At 49.3% G+C, this 21,823-nt stretch overlaps 2 protein-coding genes across 2 annotated transcripts in view; one reads left to right on the top strand and one right to left on the bottom strand.

Annotated features, from left to right (window-relative positions):
• The window catches only part of IKZF3 (IKAROS family zinc finger 3), a 28,645-nt gene extending 28,284 nt beyond the window's left edge, over positions 1-361 (bottom strand). Inside the window, exon 1 of the mRNA XM_009979155.2 lies at positions 308-361. Coding sequence (XP_009977457.2) covers positions 308-347 — 40 coding nt within the window. The 5' untranslated portion in view covers positions 348-361. The remainder of the gene's footprint in view (positions 1-307) is intronic.
• Positions 362-10,188: 9,827 nt separating this feature from the next.
• On the top strand, positions 10,189-16,004 carry ZPBP2 (zona pellucida binding protein 2). The gene is made up of 8 exons (XM_086626313.1): positions 10,189-10,252; positions 11,295-11,388; positions 11,918-12,045; positions 12,573-12,712; positions 13,299-13,314; positions 14,528-14,661; positions 15,263-15,415; positions 15,873-16,004. Exons 1-8 carry the CDS (start codon positions 10,189-10,191, stop codon positions 16,002-16,004), a joined length of 861 nt encoding a protein of 286 aa, XP_086482439.1.
• The last annotated feature ends 5,819 nt before the right edge of the window (positions 16,005-21,823 follow it).

Genomic DNA, 21,823 nt, shown 5'->3' with positions numbered 1-21,823 from the left:
AGTCAACCAAAAGAATCACATTATTCTTGCTTCCCTAACCAAAACTTCCAGCCTTCTTCTGAAAACATTTCCTTTCCTACTATACACTTTTTTTCCCTTTAGTATCATTTCCCAATATTATACTGAATTTCCACAGTTTTATTTAAATTCTAGAATTTACTTTTTGCCTTTAATGCCCATCCTCGTGCTTGTGACTGCTCTTCAGTGTCCTGGGAATCTAAACAAGCTGCAATTCGTATATTTTTCTCCATTTAAATTTAAAATTTCCAAGAAAGAGTGAAAGAGCATCACTTGAGCAGCACAGTACCTGCAGCCCCGGGCTGTTCCTGAGGATTCCTTAGGTCCATACCTGCCTGTGAACCTGCAAAAGATGGAAAAGCAGTCTGAGTTGCTTAATATTTAGAACCATTCATGACACAGTCGTTATCATCTTATAAATTCCCATTTCCTTGACGGAAAGCAAAATTGAAAGACAAAAATTCTCAGAGAAATAAATACCAAATAATTGTTATGTTTCATTGTACAACTTCTTTATATTTTCAGTGCTGGAAAAAGGGATTAGGTATTATTTTCTAACCTCAAAAAATTACAGAACGGAGTAACTTACACTTTCGATTTAACATCTCATTTTGCACCCTGTGAGCACTGCACAGTGGTAGTAACTCTCTACAAAGTGAATGGCTGTGAAGCACAAAGTAGAAGGTATTTTTACATTCCTTTTCCAATAAAAGAGGAAAACCCCATTATCTTCACAAGATCTGGCAGGTTTTAATGGGAATGCAGGTCTAATTCCCATCTAGCAATTCTGATAGAGATCACATCAGGAATTTTTTTTTCAAGATTTAGAGGACTACACACGTGGTCACGGCTCTGAAGACAACACAAGCCGCAGGTATTTACGTCTCCCACTCCAGTGCCCAAATTTAGGCTGGAGTTTAACTGGGGGCACAGATCTGCCCTGCCCAGATAAGTCCCAACTCAGTGCCACATCTCGAGGTGCCTTTGATAGGAGGGCTGATTTTCTTACCAGCCTCACAGCTACCTGCTTCCTTCCTCCTTTCCTTCCTCTAGCTTTTCTTTTTCCCCCCCTTTTTTTTTTTTTACATACCAGAAAATCTTTTATCATCTCTGAACATAAAATAATAGCTCCAGGACTCATAAAATTCATTCCTGGCAGTTACATAACAGACACACACATGCAGTGGCCATGAGGTGTTAACCACTAGTGACATTTACCCCATAATTATCTATCTTTACCACCGCTGCACATGGAACATTTTTGTGGTCTCTGCAACGTCAAAATACACAGCTCTGTAAACTCGGCAGGAAAGCAGCCTAGTGTCAGATGAAGCTATCCAAAAAACCGCTCGAAGAGAGGATGGGCTGATGCATCCAACAGAATAAATGCAAACTCAGAGAAGGAAAAAAACCCAACAGGACAGAATTATCCAGCAAATCTTTTTAAAAATGTTTGGTTCTGTTGTCTCCTAAACGAAAGCATTCAGCTCCCCTTTCTCAATAATGGGTCTAAAGTAGTTCCCATTACTCTTAACTGGCTGTTACCAGAGAGGCAAGAAAAAAACCAATGGATTTCTTATTCAGGCCACCCAGCAGTGGCCTGAGCTCTTCAGGGTCTAACTCCTGACCCCATGGAAGTTAAGTCATTAGCACTTAGCAAACATATCCTAAAACTAAAGCAGAGCTCCTATCCTTCCATGCAAATTTAGCATGAACGCAAGCTTTTCATTAAGCGTCTTTTCATAGAGCTAAAAATGTTGCCCTGTGTCATAAACAGTCACAGAACTAAATAACAAAAAGTTCCAGTGTTTACCAAATCTGTATTTTTAAAATAAACAAATAAGATCCAGGAAATCCATAGTTAACAGCTCTTAATTTGTCTTTGTTTCCTTTTATCACACCAGGAAAAGTGGGATACAAAGCAAATGGACCAATTTATACTGCAGATAACGATGAGGAAACATCAGTAAACACGGGGCACACCAACAAAATTCTCTTTAGTATTGATTTTAATTTTACACCGCAATAACACACTTAAATTACACAAACCCGTGTAATTGTACAAATAATTAAGCTTCGGGCGAGACAGTGAAATCCCCGTTATTCTGCAATACTCAAATTCGATTTTAATTGCATTCAGAAATCAAAAAGGGTGCTGCTGGGGGGGAAGCTGTGGCTTGGAAACTGCAGCAATTCTGCTTTGCCCGGGGTTGCCAGGAGGTCTGGCATGAAGAATTCGAGTCTCTATGCAGCTGCTCCAAAGGAGATAATGTATTTACCCAGAAATGGATGCAGAACTGGTTTAGAACCCCCAGTACTCCCCAGGACGCCTCCTGAGCACGCGGTCCCTGCACTGGGGACATGCACACTGCTGCAGCTCACGGGGTGAATCGCATCAGCGCCAGCTCCTGCACAGAGGGCTCGGTGCAGCACCCCGGAGTCGGGCAGCGGTGGGACAACGTGCTGGAGAACGATCCTGCCTGAGCCCTGGCACAGCCTCCGCAGGACCAGTTCAACCAGTCCAACGCACCTCTATTTAATTTTGAGATCATCTCTGCGGATTTATTTACATTTTGTGGAGCAGAACAGGTTCCTGTCCATGACGGGCAGGACAATCCTGAAGGGGTAAGAACAACAACACACTGTGCAACATCTCTTTTCCATTCAGAAATATTTCCATTCCATTCCATTTCCATTCCATTCCATTCCCGGTCTTTGTATCACTTTAAGCCTACAACATCCACTCATCAGTGCCTGGTTTCTTTACGATATTAGTCTCAAGCTGCTTCTTAACAGCCTTAGTGGTCTCAACATCTAACCTCGGGTCTTTCCCAAGTAAACTATTTTAAGCCAGATCCTTTGCTGTGCCACGTAAGTATGCTGGAAGGAGATGGTCTAGGAAGCTTCCATCCCCAATTCTGTACAAATAAAACTGCATTTCTACCTAACGTCCAGAAAAGCCCAACGCAGGAAATCACTTACAGATCACGTTAGTCTTCCCAGGCTCCAGCGAGATCCACTGACTAGTGAGCACGGAAAGGGGACGCTTGTCTTGTGCACGCTGCAGCTGGCGCACGGGGTTCTCTTACAAAGCAGAAGTAAAATTCATCTGCTTTTGAAACCAATCCTTAGCCATCCCGTGCTCTGCGCCAATAGCCAAAGTGAGCAAAAATATTCAAATGGCTTGCTAAAAAAGTGTGTCAGCATTTTAATACATACTAGTATTGATACTTTATCCTGGTATTTGACTGGTTAATAGAAGCAACAAACCAGCCTACCTGTATTTTAAGCCCCTTAAAATTGATGTTTTTCAAATTAATGAAAATACTGTTACCCTTCTATTATCAATACAGCTGCAGCCAACAGAACGGGAAGTACATCTCGAATTATTGTTACAATCTTACCTGTTTTCCTCCAAAGTGAAAACCACAACTTGGCCTTTTTACTGCCAGCTGCAGTTCTCACCCCAACAGCATTGTGAAAGGGACATCTTTTTCAATCCCACACGCTCTTAGTCCTTCTACCACAGCACATGGAGCAAACGCAGCTTGTTCCCTTGTCTTCACGGCGTCTTAAAAGGCATAAGAAGCCAAAATAAGCCACACACCTCTCTCACCTCAGCACGTTTTCCATCACCAACCCGCGCTGGACTATGAAAGACAGAAAGCCCATCTCATTTCCCCGCTGACTGGCCTTGAAGAAGGTACCTGAACCAAGTAAACTCTAACAATAGGATCTCTAACACTTTGCACCATGTAATGTCCGAAACGACACAGGCATTTTAAGTGCACATGTCAATTTGGGAAGAAATCCTGATCAGCAATGTGTAACTACAGATAGCATTTTCCTCATATTGTAGCACAGGACCTGAAAACAGCAGAGCATCTGCTAGTAATTCAACACGTTCATCCTAAAAAACAACTGGAACCAACAGCATGAGGTCAGTTCTTGTGATCTCTGCCAAAACAAGGCAGTCACGAAGAGGTACAACCAAGCAGATCGCAGAGTTTGGCTTCCTGGACTCACGTCTCCAACACCTCCTCTTGCCAGTGCCCGTGTCCCGGTCAGTGACCATACTGGGTACAGAAACTTGAAGGCAGAAGTGTTGCCCCTTTGTCCTCAACAGGAAATTTCCCATCAGCTCCAGTGGAGCAGAGATTTTTCCCAAGACCCATGAAAAGAGAGATACGCAGCAGTTATTGTACCCAGAGATAACACAGCACTGTTTTACCTGAACTTCATCCCGAATGTAACGAGCTCAGCCACATTACCTGATCCTCACAGTCCCACAGACAGAACTCAGACCTGAAGGATTACTTGCGTGTGAACTTTTCAGCGTAGAAGAATTAGGAACACAAAAAAGAGACTTCTCAATCTCAGTTGTAGTGGAAGGAACACGCTTATTTTCTAACCAGAGACTAAAATGCCTGACCCACCTAAGGAGCTTTCTTCTCCCACAGAGATGTATAATGGTCCAGACTTGGTCGAGAAAATGAGGCTGCATTTAAAGTGATGAACTCGCCAGACCCCTTCTTTCAAAATGTTAGTTACAACTCTCAGGCAGTGATAGTCTCGATTAAGTCAGATTCTATGAGAGTAAATATTTAAATACAGACATTTAAAAAGTCTTCAGCAAAGGAAAGTGATTTTTAAATAGACAACTGCAGCCAGCTTCCAATAACCAAAAACCTCAAGTCACTGAGACACAGCAGAATCCCAACTCAAGTCGTAAAAAGGATGAGTTGAAATAAGAATATCCACCTCTAAAATAACACACCAAGTGATGCTCCGCAATGCTGCTTTGCCAGGTTTGTAAAAAACACTGGTACTTTTGCTTTTCTTCAAAAGCAAATGACGCCGTAGCCCAGGATTAACTCGGAACCTGGTTTTTGCTGGCTCCGAAAGTTCCATGCACGTTTTACAAGCGAAAAGAAACCAACATCCCTTTAATTCGTTAAAAACTAGAATTCGAACAGCAGATAAAGCCGGCTCTAACCCCAGCTTTATCATCCATACTGTGATGTTTCCGAAATTAAACAGAGAGGGGGGAAAAAGCCCTGCTCGTTTCCTGTTACATTGCAACACGCGGTTAGATCTCTCTCCAGAGGCTGCAACGTTTGCGGAAAGCGCTGGAGAAGCCGCTGGAGAAGCCAACGGGAGGCGGCGGGAGCACCGGGCGAGCGCCCGGCGGGGGGAAAGGGGGAGCGGCGGCGCCTTCCTCCCCCCGGCCCGGGGAACGAGCGGGGTCGGGTCTCACCTTCCATGCTCCGGCCGCGGCTCCCGGCTGCACCTGCCCGCCCGCTCGGGGACTGCCGGCGGGAGCTCACCGGCCCCGCGTCCCCTCCCCGGGCACCGCGACATCCGGCGCGGCGCTGGGCGGGCGGAGAGCGGCGCCGGGCGGCGGCGAGCGGAGCCGCCCCGGTCCCAGCCCCGGTCCTGGCCCGGCGGTGCCAGGCGATGGCCGCTGTGCGGTGGGGCAGGGGCGGCCGCGGGCACAGCGCCCGTCCCGGAGGGGCTGCGGGAGCGCCCGCCGCTTCCGTAGGACAAACGGCATCGGAGCGGGAAGAGCATCTCGGAACGGGCGGCTGATGCCAGCTGAGTGCCACGCTCCCCGCCAGCAGCCTGGCCAAGGCCGTCAGCGAGGCCGTGCCACAGCAGGAGCCCAACGGCGCCGGGCAGGCTGCGAGGTGAACCCCGGGGGGGCAGAGCGGGAGCACCCCGGTCCCGCACAACACGCCAAGGGACCAAACCAAACCACTGCAAACCCTGCCCTTCAGCGAAAGCATCCCTCTCTGCTTCACGGGAAATAGCTCTTTCCCTGCCATCAGAGGCGGCTGCCCAGGCACAGAAGCCGCGGCGGGTCCGTGGGCAGGCATGCCGCCAGCAGCGGCATCAAGGGGAGCAGCTCCAGGAGCACTGAGCCCACCCCAAGGGCTTGGGGCCAAGGCATCGGATGATGGCTCCCATCCCCAGCTGCCCACCACGTCTTGAGCTCCGTCAGCAACTCCCTCTAACCCACGCCTCCGCTCGCAAGCGTATCCGACAAGACGAGCGCTCCATTTCCCCCGGCTCTCTCAGCGCTGCCAGGCAGGACGCCATTTGACAGCACCTTCTGCAGAAGGGTTGTCAGCAAGACAAACGAACCCGTGACCCGGGATGGACAGACAGCCAAAAAAATCACTTAGCATTTCATCTTTGAAGCCTGCAGCAAGCACTGACACCCAAAACAGCGTGAGGAAGCGCGCGATGGCTGGGGTTGGGTCACTCAAGGGACAGTCGCTATGCCCACGGGGAGCGCAGCCGGGCAACACACAGCGCTTTGGCGCTGGCAGACTGGTGACTCATTTCATTTCACACTGCAGAGCCCAGTCGTCTCAGCCTTTATCGAACTGGTGTGGCAATCGCGCGCCACCGCACCCACGCGCGTGGAAGAGCGACTTGTACATCCATGATTTCCTCTGCGTGCAGCGTGCCCGGCTCTGTTTACACATCGTGTGAACGTGGCGAAGCAGCCTCAACTGCTGAACAAACCCCGCTTTCTCCGTGGTGCTCGTTAACAGATCGCGCTCCTCGGGCCGTACGTCGACGGTAAACGACTGGGATAAGATTAAAATCGAACTTAAGTTCGCTATTTTTCTTAACCGAATAGCACTGCTATTCAGAAGAAAATCGAGTCACAAAATGGTTTAATAAAGTAAAGATTCATTTTACTGATAATACTCGGGGGATCGTTAAATGGTCATTTTTGTACGTTTAAGACAGAAGTCTGAAAGGGCACTCTACTCTACACAGGGCTTGGAGCAGCCTGACCTGGTGCCGGATGCCCCTGCCCAGGGCAGGGGGTGGCACCGAGTGACCTTTACGGGTCCCTTCCAACCCAAACCCATCTGGGATTCACGAGGAAACAGGAGCTGTGCCAGACCGACGCGGCCGTGACTATGTGCAAGCAAAGCACTAGTCGTGGCGATTTGTTTCGCCAGAAATATTTACCCAGAAAAGGCCTAAAAAGGCAAAAGCTGGCCAGCACGGAACACGGGTGCGGAACAGGCCGTACCGGGATGCTTTGACGTCAGAGTTCGCGTCTGCAGCTTCGAACTCCGATGAGCCGGAGTCACAGCTGAGAGTGAGCACGGAAGAACAAACCCAGGACGCTGCCAAGAGGGAGCTGGCTGGTGATCATCAGCGGGACCGAGGCAGGGGCACCTCTGGACTCTCGGGGTTATCGCCGCATCGGTTTGTTACAGTTTTCTACTCGTTTTGTCACATTGTGCTTTTGGGTTGGGTTTTTCAGCCCTGCAACTCTCAGCTGTACTTTAAAACTGAGAAATTAATGTTTTAGGGTAAGATTGATGGACATCAGTGCATTTTGGTCCTTTACTACACGTGTTCCACAAAGGGGTCTGGAAGCCAGTAATAACACTCCTGTGACTTGAGAGTCTAGAAGTGAACTAAGTGCCAAATGAAACCGTGATCTGACCTGAGCACTTGGATATAAAACCAAAGACAGCGAGTGCAAATTACCACAGCTCAGGTGTGTGACAACAAGACAACATGGAAACGTGATTCTCCTACTCACTTTCTGCGTTGTGTCGACGACTGCTTCTTAAATCGATGCTTTTCCATCACTTGGGAAAAGATTCTGAAAATAAAATGTTAAAAAAAAGACATCCAGGATAATCAAGCCCAATTCTCTGCTGTTCCAGACAATCCTGTACTCCCCTTCCAGAACCGTTTAATAATTAGGAAGGTTTCTTGTTCCTATGAACTTTAAGGAAGCCCTGGAATCTGCTGTGTGATGATCAGAAACCCCTTTCTGTTTTCCATCCCAGGATTATTCAGGGCCATTTTCTCTTACTGCCAGATTTGTTCTCCAATTTAAGTCTTCACTTTCCCTCACATTTACCATCAGATAATCAATTATGTCTTTTCTCTGCTTGTATTTTGAGGGCAGAAATCAAAAGAGCCTGGGTTTGCTCGCCTATAAAAACCCGCCACGACGTTCATCGTGGCCACCCTTGCACTATCTCTGCTTCAGGTCACTCATCTTCAAGATCAGAGACAAAACTTGTGTTCTACATCCCAGGTAACATCTCTCCAGAGCCTTGCACAGGTCATTCACATGGCCCTGTACGCCTGGACATACCTCTACTTATTTCCTAGGATAAAATATTTGCCTTTTTAATGATAAAACATCTATGCACACCATGATCAACAAGTTCACAATAGATTTTTTTCCCTCTTGAATCTTTTCCTACTGACAGAGCTTCTAGCTGTTGGCAAAAACATCTAGTAATTCGTAAATACACGACTTCACATTTTGTCCTATTAAATCCTCCCCCCACCATTACCCTGTTCTTAAAGATAACCAGCTTCCGCCTCACTCCCCCGAGCTTACAAATCCATAACGACAATTTGTCAGTCTGTAACTCAGAAATATCACAGACTTCAAAAGGAACGAGCCATTCGACTAAAGACACTGACCAGGAGCCTGAGTTTATAAAGATTCAAACCTGCAGACAAAGCTTTATGGTAAAGATACTATTTCGTAATAATTAACAAGCTGAGGACCGAAGGGCTCGTTAGGACAGTTAACATAACAATAGGGTATAAACATCCCCAGAAACAGAGGATGTTCAAGCTGAAATATGACTAGTTTATAGCAGGCACGTTAAAAACTGAATCATTTTGCCTGCACGGCATAAGCGTGAAATGTTAACTTTGAGTAAAACTGAAAACATTCAACACATGGGAACGCTGGACCTTTTGAGGTGGTCCTGAGTATGAACCGTTCAGCAGCTCAAGGAAATTAAAAATGAAAACCCTGACATAGTTCTTATACCTTAACCGACCACTGGAGAGCTAATATCTTGGTCTAAGGAAGAAGAAAGCGTGGCCACTTCCCTGCGAAGAGACAGAAGCGAAATAAAGCGGCAGTGCACACATTTAGCAGCGAGTTTTGCAAGACGTGAAACAAGAGGGACACAACTTTACAATGCCACCAGGCTCGAGTAAAAGTATTTTCCACCAATAATTCGATACCTTCTTTTTCACACTTTTTGCCTTTTTTTTTTTTTTTTTTTTTTACACTGAAGCATGGAGTTAAAACTTTTACGGCTCCCTACAGAAATAACTACCATTCCTGTGTTGGCTGGTTCTGTATTTGTTATGCAAATACTATTCCGTCATTTTTGGACGGGGGCTGCACGATAAATACGATTTAGCTAATTAGCAGAAGCTCAGCCTGGAGTGTCTGGCGAGGTGTGGCGTGGTCGAATTCAAGCGCCCTCCTCGCCCCGTTCAGCTGTGTTTCCTGAGTATTCACTCTAAAAACAAAACATTTCTACTTTTGAGAGTTTCGAAGTCGCAAGTCTTCCAAAACACGAACTGACTTTAAAAAAAAAAAAAAAAAAAGCACTTCAAGTAATAACGTGGCGTTCAGCTCTGGTTTTGAACCAACAGGATATGCCCAGCTCTTATTTTCAGTCTTTCTCACAGCAAGTGGCAGGAATGGGTTTTCTGAAGACGAAAAGTACACATCCCATAATGACTTTGCTCCAGAAACCTGCCGAAAAGTTTGCAGCTACCTCGGAACGCCGCGGTGGAGACGACGGCCCATCCGGGCCGTCGTCTCCACCGCGGCGTTCCGAGGTAGCTTGTTGGGTTGAGCGCCCCGAGCAGCCAAACCACAGCCTGAACCTCTTCCCTCCACCCCCCCCAAGGCAGTTTCCTATCTGGAAACGCCACCTTCAAAAAAATAACATTTTTTTGGTCGAAAAAAATAACATTTCGCTACGCACTGCGGAAGGGCAGCGCGGCGGTTTCTCAAGCCCCGGGGCTGTGGGAAAGCGGCGGGAGCGGCGCCGTCCTTCCCGCACTTTACAGGCCTGTGGGGGAAAAAAAAAAAAAAAAAAAAAATCAAAAAAAGAAAAATAAAGGTATTTTTTGAAAAGTGAGGAAGAAAAAAGGCGGCCGAGCGAGGCGCTGGGGACCCCCCTTTCCCGCTCGGAGCGCTGTGGTGAGGTGGGGGGAGACGCCGCCCCCCGCCGCCCTCACAGGGGCTGAGGAGAGGAAAGGGCGGGAAGCGCCAGGCGGGCGCCGAGGGCGGGAAGGGCCGTTAGTGCCCCCCCGCCCCCTCACCCACGCGTGGCAGCCGTTAGCGCAGGCGGTGCCATGGCCGGGGGTGGCGGGAAGCTGCGCTCACCCCCCCCGAGGCACATCCTGGGGATGGTGGTGGGTCGGGGTGCCCGGACTGGGGGTGTCGAGGGAGAGAGCGGCCATGGGTGCGCTCTCCGGGCACCTCAGGGGCTGCAGCCACCTCCGTGCTCCGTAGGTCCGCGGAGAGACATTGTGCTTTGTGGGACAACACGGTGATAGAAGCCCGTGGAGATGGGAAGGTGTGATTTCCACATCTCCGGGGGGTTCTTGGCACAGGAACCCTCCCAGCCTCAGCGGCTGCCCGCCATAGAATCATGGAATGGTTTGGGTTGGAAGGGACCTCAAAGATCATCCAGTTCCAATCCCCCTGCCATGGGCAGGGACACCCTCCACTACACCAGGTTGCCCAAAGCCTCATCCAGCCTGGCCTTGAACACTTCCAGGGATGGGGCATCTACAACTTCTCTGGGCAACCTGTTCCAGTGCCTCACCACCCTCAATGTAAAGAATTTCTTTCTTATATCTAACCTAAATCTCCCCTCTTTCAGTTTAAAGCCATTGCCCCTTGTCCTGTCACTACACGCCCTTGTAAAAAGCCCCTCTCCAGCTTTCCTGTAGCCCCTTTAGGCACTGGGAGGCTGCAATAAGATCACCCCGGAGCCTTCTCTTCTCCAGGCTGAACAGCCCCAACTCTCTCAGCCTGTCTCCATAGCAGAGGAGCTCCAGCCCTCTGATCATCTTCGTGGCCCTCCTCTGGACTCCATCTCCCACCTCTGCAGCTGCCCGCCATCTCCCCACCTCACAGGTGCTTCCAGACTCAACACCATCCCACAGTCACCATGCTACACCCATCCTGGTTCTCTACGGGGTCATTGTGAAGAGCCTCAGCTTTCCAGTTAGATTTTACAACCATTACATTGGTGTTTTGTGAGGAGAAAGGCTCGGCTAGTTTGAAACCTGGTGTATCAAGACGAAAGCAGCAAAAACGTGCAAGTCAGCAATAAGTGGAAGCCCTTGTTTTTAAGAAAAGGGTGTGGGCAGAAAGAAAAAGAGATGAAAACTTTCTAGAAGAAAAGAAAGGTCAACAATCACACATTTAGGTTTCTCTCTAATATTCAAAGACATTTTCCCTACAGTGAGGGCTGTACCTAAGGAAGAGCAACATTCTGTTGATTTAATGGAAGAGAATTATGTTTATGGCAGTATCGGACATGAAGATAAACTTCTCTTTTTATATATACACATATATTTAGGTCTTACTAGACTTTCAAAGTGGAGTTTTAGGTACAGTGATCATGACGTAGACAATGCCACACGTGGAAGTGACACCAGCAAACTTAACGTCGTGCTGGAGACTCTGGAACACAATCCCAGTAACAAGGGGGGAGTGGGTTTAGAAATACATTTCTCCCACGATGCCCCTATAAGCACTTCTGAAAATTTAACTTCTCAGTGAGGGTCCCGTTCTGCAAAAGGCTCAAAATTCAGGGTTTTTTTGTGACCCTGCACCACGACCCGTGCGGCACGCGGGTGTCTCCTGGGTGCAGTCAGCACCAACGACGCTGTGGACAGTTCCGTGATATTAATAAGAGCAACTGGAGAGAAAAGATTAACCTCATCCTTCTCAAGTCCGGGCATGGAAAATAAAAATATATTTAAGGTAATTTTAGGTTTGAAATTAATATTTGGGTGATTTCATTCCATATAAACACTTCACATCGTTTACCTTATTCTCTTGTATTGCAGTTAATGTGTTTGTTAAGGTGTTTACAAATAGCCTGTTTCTAGTACATATGGATCTGGCCCATTCTCAAGAAGAAGTAGTAGATCCCAAGTATTTGTGGACTGGTCCAGATGGAAAAAATTTAGAAGGTTAGTCACTTTCTTCGGACTACAAAGGATTTCCACTCTGCCTGCCTTAGCCAGTTTTTCCCCCGTCACTAATACAATGGGCTTTTACTGCACTTTTTCACAAACTCAGAGGCAGTCAGGAAAATATGCTGAGATAGAGAAATAGTTTCTGTTTTCTATTTACAAGGGGAAAAGCCAACCACAAATGGCTAAGTTGATTACTGTACATGAAATCATGTTTTCCTTGTTTCTGTTGATGCCACCCTGCAATAGGATGGCGGGTCCAAATAGTCACTAGGTCCTTGTCAAATTTTTCCACGAGCTCTGGCCTTAGACTATGTTTCTCTTCTCCCTCTAAAATTTTCAGAAGCTTGAGAGAAGGAAACTTGCAATAGGTCCTAAAGGTCATAAACTTTAGACTGCTGTAGAGCAACGCAAATGAGTGCCATTAGATACAAGAGCCTGATCTCACCTTCAAATATTCTAAACGAGCAGAGCAGCAGAAATGAACATTTCCACTAATGAAGCATTTCCTTTTTCTATTCTAGGGCGAAAGAATGTGAATCTTGCAGAAAAGGGAAAGCTAATGGTGATGGCTTTTACGGAGACTATGTCTGGAGCCTACACTTGCACTCTTCCTCACGAGGAGAAGGAGAAATGTTTCAGGCATATAAGTTTATGGTACATGGTAAGACTGCTCACTCACTAGTAAGCTAATGCACATACCCTTTGTAGAGCAGTGGGTTTGTGAAGTTCATGTTTATTGCAAGGGTTGATAAAAAAAATAATTATTTTCTATTCTGGGATAAAATATTAACCAAGTTTTTTGTGTTTATCCACACAGCCTCCTCCTAGTTTTGTAAAAAGCCTTAAATAACTGCTACCAAGAAGAGATGGCAACTCAGAGAACAAACTAATCTCTACTCTTAATAAAGTGAAGTAGAACAATTCTGGTGATAGCCAAGATCTGAAAAGGAAGCTCCTGTCTGAGCACAATTCCCCATGAGAGAGATGACCGAAGCAAACACGCATGGGTGCAGAGCGAGCCCCCTTCCACCACCTGTAACCCCGTTCACCAATATCACCTGCCCACCCACAAAACGTCCCGAAAACACCTGAGAAACACTAACTTTTAAAATAATTTTTAAAAAAATCACTCCTACACCATAATTGCATAGAATTTTTCTGCGTAATCCCAAGCCGTTTCACTTACGCAGCTTTGTAGACATGCTAGTTCTGTGTTGGTTTACTGTTTGCCCCTTTTTTGTTTTTAGTTGGGAGCAGAGCCTGGTAACATAAGCACAGAAATTCCTGTACATTTCAAAGCAAAACCTTACTTTTGAGTAAAAAAACCTCTTACTGTTTGAGTCAGCTATGGCGAGGACAAACGTGTTCTGCCATGGCTGATGAGAGAGCTTGATTTGTTTGTGGACTTTTGAACAAGAGCCTGTATTTCCGACACCGACGATATCGGTACAAGATTCGATCTGCGATGAGTCCCTGTGTTTTTTCCTACTAGCCCACAGATGGAGCTAAAATGCAGTTTTATGTTGAATTTGTAGCACCGTACCTCTTACAACCTCAGCGAGAAACGCCACTTTTTCAAGGTGTGCAGCTTGAAAGGATTGTTGAAGAGAGAGAGCTGAGAAGATGCCATGATTTTTTCAGTAATGTGGAAGGAAAATGGTCATATTTGCTTTTCATTACTTGATTTTTGAGAAGTCTGTGACCTCTGTGGTTTTGCTCGATTCTTGCACAGAGGTTAAAAAGCAAGAGCCTCCCAGTTCCCTTCTGGTAACACTGCTGTGGCCGCATCGCCTTGCGAAATAGGTTAAATCCACCCCGGTGCTGCCCTAATTTAGACACGTTTTATCACTGAGGAGAGGAAGCTACTCGTTAATGCTTTGACCACATTATCTCCTGTGTCTGTTCTCATCACACGCCAAGACAGACCATCCAAAGGCTTATGGAACAGTTTTGTGGCTACTTTCCTCCTCAGTAAAGTCAAGAAACTTTCAGAACAAACGGAGGACCCAAAGGTTTTGAGTTCACACGAAACTTCAGCCCTTTCTGTAACCTGGGGGTACTACGTGAGAATTTGGTTCCATTCTTCCTGTCAGCTTAGCACTTTTTTCCCCCCCCACATTATTTTATTGGTTGGCCTCTGACTCTTACCAGAACAAAGCCATTTAAGGAACTGGACACAAACCTCCAGGACCAAATTTGGTTTTCCCTCCCTTTTATAAGTCACTCATTTTTCAACATCCAAAGGCACCCAGTCAAAAGAACTGTTTCAAAACATGGTTTTGACTGCAGACAGTGACAGGTGGAGGGGCAAAAAGCGTATATATCACCAGTCTTCACAAACTAGCGGCAAAATTAAGAGGGTACGGTAGGATGAAGTGAGCACTGTAAGATTCTAAAAGCATAACGCATTTTATTTATCCATGTTTTCTGAAATGAACCTGAAGATACCTGCTCGAGGTATCTGAGTTCATTGCAGTGTGTTCTTCAACACGTGTACATGGATCTTTTTTACCCCCACCCATCGTCAATCCTTTTGCACCAGGATGGGAAGAAGTTTCCCACCAGGTTCCTCATGACTGTGAAGATGCAACGAGCGCAAGAGTTCAAGAGGTTCTGTGTCAGCCACCCTTGTGTCTTTGCACATTTAACACAAATTTCTGCCTTAGCATCTACAGATTTGGCTGGTAGTAATCCAGCTTCACCCAGATTTTGTGGGAATAATATCATTGTAAATGACAATTCATGGATTTCAAATTATTCAGTTCAGGATGGAAAACTGGTTTTAAAAGCCAAATTGATCCAAACAGTTTTTTTTTTTTTAAAAAAAAAGGTCAGGCTTATTATTTCCTTTATATTTACCTCTAAGAATAAATAATTATAAACATTAATATTTGCGTTAGCATACTGAGCTTCCAGTTCTCCAAACTAAATCTTTGATATACGATTTGGTAAACAGAACACGTTTTAAAGTAAATCTACTGTAGCTGATTTCTAAAATCTGTTCTCTCTGGCTCCTTAACATCAATACATGCTGTCAGATTGCTCACTGGGTCTGACCCCAGGCCCTCTGAAGCCCAACGAGGACTCCCAGTTAAGGTGACTGGTCAGCGTGTGTAGGAATCAGGACCACCGAGTGTTTACTGACGTTTTTAAAAAAATCAAGAAAAAACAACTGACTGGTTTTTATTCTTCCAGTGTTCCTGAATTTCAGGCAAGAGATCAGCTTGGAGAGGTTTTCAGCAAGCATACGTGTGCTTTGAAGCAGGAATTTCCAACTGTTCCTACAACACACAATGTGGACACAGTTACTCACACTGACAGTTGTCGACCAGGTTTTGGGAAAAACGACATCACCCCAAGAACCGTGCGGTAAACGTAAAACACCTCGATTTAAATATAGCCTGTTAGCTCCGATCACAGGTTCCTCTGCAGAGCATCTGGTAAACATTGATGGCAAAACCAAGGCTATTCCCATTCACCTTTTGGAAAGACATTCACATCACAGGTTGAAAAAACAGCTGAAAGGGACAAAACCAAACTGGCGTTCAGAGGTGTAACTGGATTTCCCAACAGACTAAGTGGAAGCAGTGAAGTGTTTTTTTTTCCTTCCAGGTCACTAGTGAGTGACTATGCTCAGGATACAGGGCAAATAACAAACAATTACCTTAACAGCAGCGCTGCTCGAAAACACTCAGCTGTGTCACAAGCTCTTTTGCCAGCAGCAAAGCGCTGGAGCTGGGGGTGCCCCGCGAGGGCTGGCGCAGCACGTTTGGGGAGGTGACGGTGCCGGGAAGGCACGTGGTGCTGTCCCATGGCCCCAGCCCCACCAGAACACTGACCCTGTGCCCTTCGCAGTGCTTTGTGATCCCAGAACTCACAGTCCCAACAACGGAGCGACCTGCCAGATTTGTACAAGGCCTCGAGTCAAAAAGTACGGAGCAAGATCTCGCTAATAAACTGACGACAGAAATTGGAAAACTGAAGAGCAGCTGTGAAAGCATTACTGGTTCTGTGATGTCCTTTTTTATTTTTAGCTACTAATTCTGGAATCCTACTTCCATTTCTGAACAACCACAGAACATCGTTCGTGCTGTTGTTGGTGTTCAGGGACCACTTAGACTGGTCCCTGAAGAGATGTATAAAATGAAGCTTCGCACAAGGTAAAGTCAGACAATGGAAAACAAAGAAAGTTTGTCACATAGCTGTTAGCACAAAGGGTGGTGACATGACACACCACAGCTCTGTGCTGCAGTTTGCTCAGAGAGCATAAAGGAGCTATGAAAAATTCAGGGAAAGGTGGCAGACAGTTGTAGTGGAGTTGTGTGCCGTGATGACGTGTGCCAGAATCTCTGTGAGCAACTTCTAGCAGTATTTAATCTTTGTGACTTAAAAACATTACATGCCCATCCCTTTGGCTTTCCCCCATTTTTTCCTCTGTGCCTGAAGTGTTCCAGGCTGCCCTGTGCAAAACGGTACCACGCACCAGGGAACGGACCCGGACCCGCTCGGGGCCATCCGTGTGGCTCCACCAGCAGGAGCTCTGCTGATGAGCAGATGCCAGCGGAGTGGAAAGTGCAATCAGGTCGGAGACAAGAGAGACAAGTTAATAACAAATCCTACAGCCCAGCAGCCAGAAGAATCAAGGACCCAACTTTTACAGCTCCCTTCTTGCCCGCTGCTCCCCAGAAAGAAGCAAGTCAGTCCTGGGGGGGAAGCGGAGAGGCTGCAGAGCCTCCCCTGCCTGCTTCCTGCTGCCTCTTTTCCTCCAGCTGCATGGAATCCTGGTGGCCGAGCTCTGCTGGCCCCAGGTGCTGGACAAGCAGATGATCCTCTTACACCAGCTGCAAATTCCCATCAAGTTCACAGGATGAGTAACGAGCGAAGATACAAATTGCCAAAGCACTGAGATAATGGGAAAGGTTTCTTTCCAGAAAAGGCTTGCTCCGATCTGCATTTGCAGCTCAGCTGCTGGATCTGCAGCGATTGATCATTCTGCTCATAAAACGCTACGAGGAAAGATCTTATTTTACTGCCAGCGAGAGATCCACAAGTGATCCCCACCCCTCACTCTGAGCGTTACACCCCTTGTGCGACGGCGTAACCCACCGTGATCCGAGCGAAGGGGACTCCACTCCCGCCGCCGGTGTGTGCCCAGCCACGGAGAGCCGTGCCCAGCTTCCAGGCACAGAGCCATCCCTTTCTTTTTTGCACTATGTAGGACTAAGTCAAGCAAAAGAGCACCTCCTACTCCACAACTGCAACTTCTTATGGCATCTAGAGATTCCTTGGTGGGTATTCATCCAAAAATCGACCAGATTCAACCCAGTTTAACTGATCCCTTTTGACAGGAACACAGCAGGAGATGGTATGGGCACAGACCACGCTCCGAGCTTTTCAGAATCATTACTTATTAAATACTGACGAATAAAATGTACTGTAACGAGCATTTGAACTGCCTGTAGGCTGATTATCTCCGCTGCCAACTGGACGCCGCGCACGGCGCAGGCTTATACGGATTAAGCAGACGGCTCCGCGATCGCTGCCCGCGTCCCTTGGCCTATTTCGCAGCAGAGGAATGCCACATGCATAAATTATGGGGGGAAAAAGCAGTAAGTGGGTACTAAGTGCAGTGGCAAGCGAGTCACAAATAAAGTTCATCCCTCCTCCGTCTGAAAACTGGAGGTACAGGAAGTTCTTACGGTGCCTCAAGTTTTTCAATGGGCCTTAAATGTAGAAAAGCCCATTGAATATTCCAGCATCACATTGCAGAGGAGCTGGTGTCATTAATTCCTGCAGACTTTCATGAAAAACTGATGGGGAATGGCTTCTCTGTGACCTTCCCTGGGTAGATTCTCCACGGAGCCGGCGCTCCCCACCTTCCCTGCCTGTGACAGCCCAAAACGCAGCCGAACCTTTTCTTTACACCACGCTGGCCCTCGCAGGTCGCTCCCTTCCCTCCTCCGGAGCCGCTGGATCCCTGTCACGCTTCCAACTCTACGAGGGGCTGCAATCAGCACACGTTCCACCTCACCTTTACTTTTTCACAATCCCTCTCTGCCTCCCCAACAAAGCAGCTCACGAGGAATCAGGAAAGCCTTCCTCGCCGCTTTAAGTCCTCCTCTTTCGCTCTGGTTTTACACACCTTTTTCTTGGAAACGCGGCTGTAGCCGATGCCCCCGGCACAGCAGGGAACCCCGGGTGGCTCCTGTGAGGCTCAGCCTGTTACAGCAACGGCTTTAACCTGCCCCCACCACGCAGCTCGTCTCGCTTTCTGCAGAGGACAGCTCCACCACCTCGAGAGTGGTGATGAGTTCTCACGGATCATAAATCTAGAACTTAAAACTTCCTGTCCCTTTCTCCACCCAGGCCTCCAGCTGCATCCCAACAGCACACGAGCACTTTTAAACATCCACAAGTGACAAAATCTGCCAGCTGGAAGCCACAGCCCGTTGTTTTAACACCAGAGCTGCCTTTTCCCAGCCTGGAACAAACCACTTTGGAAACACTTAATGAACACATGCCAAAAGACTCACTGCTGCACCCACCAGCTGGTTACAGGACCACGTCTGCCGGGGCGATGGGGACACCACAGCTCCAGTGGGAAGGTCGTGTCATCTCATAACTCCCCGCAGCATCTCTGCTAACCCACGAGTGAGCTGTTCCTCAGAATTTCAGTCAACAGGAGCTGAACAGGTCCCAGGAGTCCCCCAAGGCACCAGCACAACACACTACAACTCACTTCATGCCAGAGAAGGTCAGCCTGCCCAGGAGGTTTTAAGGAGAGGGGCTGTGGGGAGGGAGGGCAGGGGAGGAGCAGGGCCAGGTGCCCTGAGATTGGCACATCCCGGGAACTCATCACACCTGGGGTGGGGGGCTGAGCTGAGGAAACGCTGGGTGCAGCCCCCAGCTACTCCATGACCCGAGAACTCCCCCAAGGAGCTGGTCCTTGGTGGAACGTGGCTTGAAAATGAAGCCTGGTCAGGAGCTGGGGGTGTCGTTTCTGTCCCCAGGAACCCCCAGGTGACACTGCGGGTGCTCTGGGCTGGGTGGCATGGGGACATCCCGGGATGCAGCTCTGGGCCTTGGCGAGGACGTGTGTTAGGAGGGATGAAATCCCACGTGGAGGCGGGAGGAGGGATGGACCTCGCACCCAAAGGGGATCGGCCGCTCCAGCTGGCAGCGGGGGCCAAGGGGCTCGTGTGGGAGGTGAAGGTTCTCCCGGGAGAGCGACCGCGGTGAATTCCTCGGTGGCACCCATCGTTTTTATGAAATCACACATATTTTCGAGTGCTCCGCTGAACCGGTACTGATGGGGGAAATTAAAAGGAGCTCGTGCTGCTTTCTGGCACCGAAATCCTGGCTGGGAGCGAGGCCGTGGGCAGCTGGTGGGTGCCACAGCCGCAGCGCCCAGCCTGGTGCTGCCCCCATGGGAGGCTGGGACGGGCACAAGCACCAGCCCTGGCCCACGGATGTCGCCGGCCCCATGTCTCCCGCCAAGGGAGAAAAAGCACCTGGAAGGACGACGTTTCCCTCTGCCAGGGGAAGCTTTGCAGTTCCCCCTCTTTTATTCTCAAAGAACGGCGATCGGAGAAATGATCCCTCTGCCCGGCGATGCCCAGCGTGCGCGGAAACGAACGGCGAGCCGGGAGGGCTGGAACGCTGAGCTCGGAACCGTACACGCAGGAAGGGATGTTGTGATTTTTAGCTCTGCTTCGCTTTCCTCTCCACCGAAATTCAATTTCCTCCTGCCGACGTCCAGCGAGCGCGGTTTCTGCGCAGCGCCGTTCCCACAACAGGCAGCACCACCGGATTGCCGAGTCCTTCGCAGGCAGCGAGTAAGTGCGGTTCTCTGGTGGCAGCAATGCCACTGCAAATGGATTTTTTGTGGTGGAAATAAACCAGTAAGGCCACGAAACTGGAGGGCCGTTGAAGTGTCGACCGGCTTTAGTCACAGTGTAATTGCGGCCATCAGTCCTAATTATTTATAAACATTTTTATGATTGTGGAAATTAAACAATTAGACATCCTTCCTTCCCTCCTCTAAATCTAATCAGTTAAAGGTTCAGGATGCGGTCTGGGGCCGCGACTGCCGAACGCGCTGCGTTCACGGGCTGAGAAGAACCCGTTGCTTTACCCTTCCTCTACATCACACCCCGCTGCGAAGGGCAGCGCTCGGCCCGGCGTGGGGCTGAGCCTCCGGCGCTGCCGCAGGGACGGACCCGCCGGTGCGGCCGGGAGCTCGATAACCGGCGGAACACGCAGCGGGGCCAGCGCTGCGCAGAACCCGGCTCCCCGGGGAGCATCGCTCGCTCCCTGGGCACCCGGGGGGCTTCGGGGCCAGGCGAACAGGAGAGGTGTCACCACCAGCGAGGACCCTGGTCTTAAATCTTGCCCCAGTGACATGTTTTCCTCCACCCTGGAGAGGAAGAGGAGCCTCCCTGGCCCAGCCCATGAATTACCTGCCCGGTGCGGGTGGGCAGAGCACCTTGGGAGTTAATAACAGAGATTTACCGACGCGCTGGAGCGGTACGGAAGGAGGTCAGGCTGCTAATTCTCCCGATGCTGATCCCAGCAGATAAATCCACAGTACATCAGGAAATGAATTACCCAGAAACGCGGGATTAAAATGGACGATCATATTTCCTCGCTTAAAGCGCTGACTTTAACGCCGAGCCTCCCCGTACCCGCCACCGCCGAGCACCGGCTCCCGGGCAGGATCTTGCCCACGGCAACGCGCTGCTGGAGAGGAAACGGCCGGATGAAGAGAATCCCTCTGTGGGACACGAGCCGTCCGAGGTGCCGGGCAGGCTGCCGACCCCAGACCCACCCCTGTGCTCGGCCAGGTCCCCCCGGCACCCCCCGGCACCTCGGCTCGGCCACAGGCACCTCCTGGAAATACCCACATCATCCCGGTTTTCTGCTCTTCCCCGTTCCCTGCAGCACCTGATTGAATATCCCGTATTACTGACGGCATAAATCCAACGTCGTTCCGGCCGTCCCAGACCAAATCATCCTCCTGAAGCTTATTGCAGGTTTTTACGAGGTTTCTTACATATTTTATTCCCCGTACATCCACGCAGGCTGATCCCCCTCGTGGCAGGGGGCTGCCAGTGGAACCCCCTCCCTTCCCCTGTGCTCGTTAGCGTAGGCTGTAACGAGCCTGCTGGTTCCCATCCCAGTTACTCCTGGGGCAGCGGAGCCGGGGCAGGCATGGGAGCGGGGCTGGCCCCTGGGGGCTTGGTGTTATCCAGCCCCACGGGGTGGGCACCGGCAGGGCCCCGGGGAGCCACAGCCCCACGGACGGGGTGGCAGCCGGGGCTGCCTGTCCTGCTGCAGCCCCCAGCCCTCCCCAGCTGCTCCTGGGCCGCAGGAGGAGGGTCTCCGGGGAGCGGAGCGGGGCAGAGGATGGCCGCCATCTGCTCGGGAGCCCGGGGTGCGCGGGCTGTCGCGGCCGTGCCGTGTCATGCTGCGGCTGGAGACGGCCGGGTGACAAACAAGGTTAATGTCCCATGAGCGGGAGCTGTCACTCCGCGTTAGGCCCCGGGTCTCACCCTCCGCGGCACCACGCTTCGGCATGCACCGCGCAGGGAAAGGTGCTGGTGAGCCAGCACGAGGTGGCTGCGGATGCCACGGCCCTCGTGGGGACCAGGGGCACCACCGGTACCCAGAAGGACTTGTCCACCTGGGCATTGTGGTCCCTCCCCGTGTGCCAAGCAATGCCCAGCTCTGGTCCAGCGGGGACAGCAGGGCAGGGAGCAGAGCCGCAAACCAC

This window comes from Tauraco erythrolophus, chromosome 25, assembly GCF_009769465.1.
Source record: "Tauraco erythrolophus isolate bTauEry1 chromosome 25, bTauEry1.pri, whole genome shotgun sequence".
NCBI lineage: Eukaryota > Metazoa > Chordata > Aves > Musophagiformes > Musophagidae > Tauraco > Tauraco erythrolophus.
The sequence above is the reverse complement of the archived record's forward strand: the minus strand, read 5'-3'. Positions and strand labels throughout refer to the sequence as shown.

Coding starts and splice junctions, on each gene's coding strand:
- ZPBP2 (XM_086626313.1), top strand. CDS start 10,189: ATGGCCGGGGGTGGCGGGAAGCTGCGCTCACCCCCCCCGAGGCACATC. Junction 10,253..11,294: donor CATCCTGGGGATGGTGGTGG/GTCGGGGTGCCC, acceptor TAATATTCAAAG/ACATTTTCCCTACAGTGAGG. Junction 11,389..11,917: donor TATGGCAGTATCGGACATGA/AGATAAACTTCT, acceptor CTCTTGTATTGC/AGTTAATGTGTTTGTTAAGG.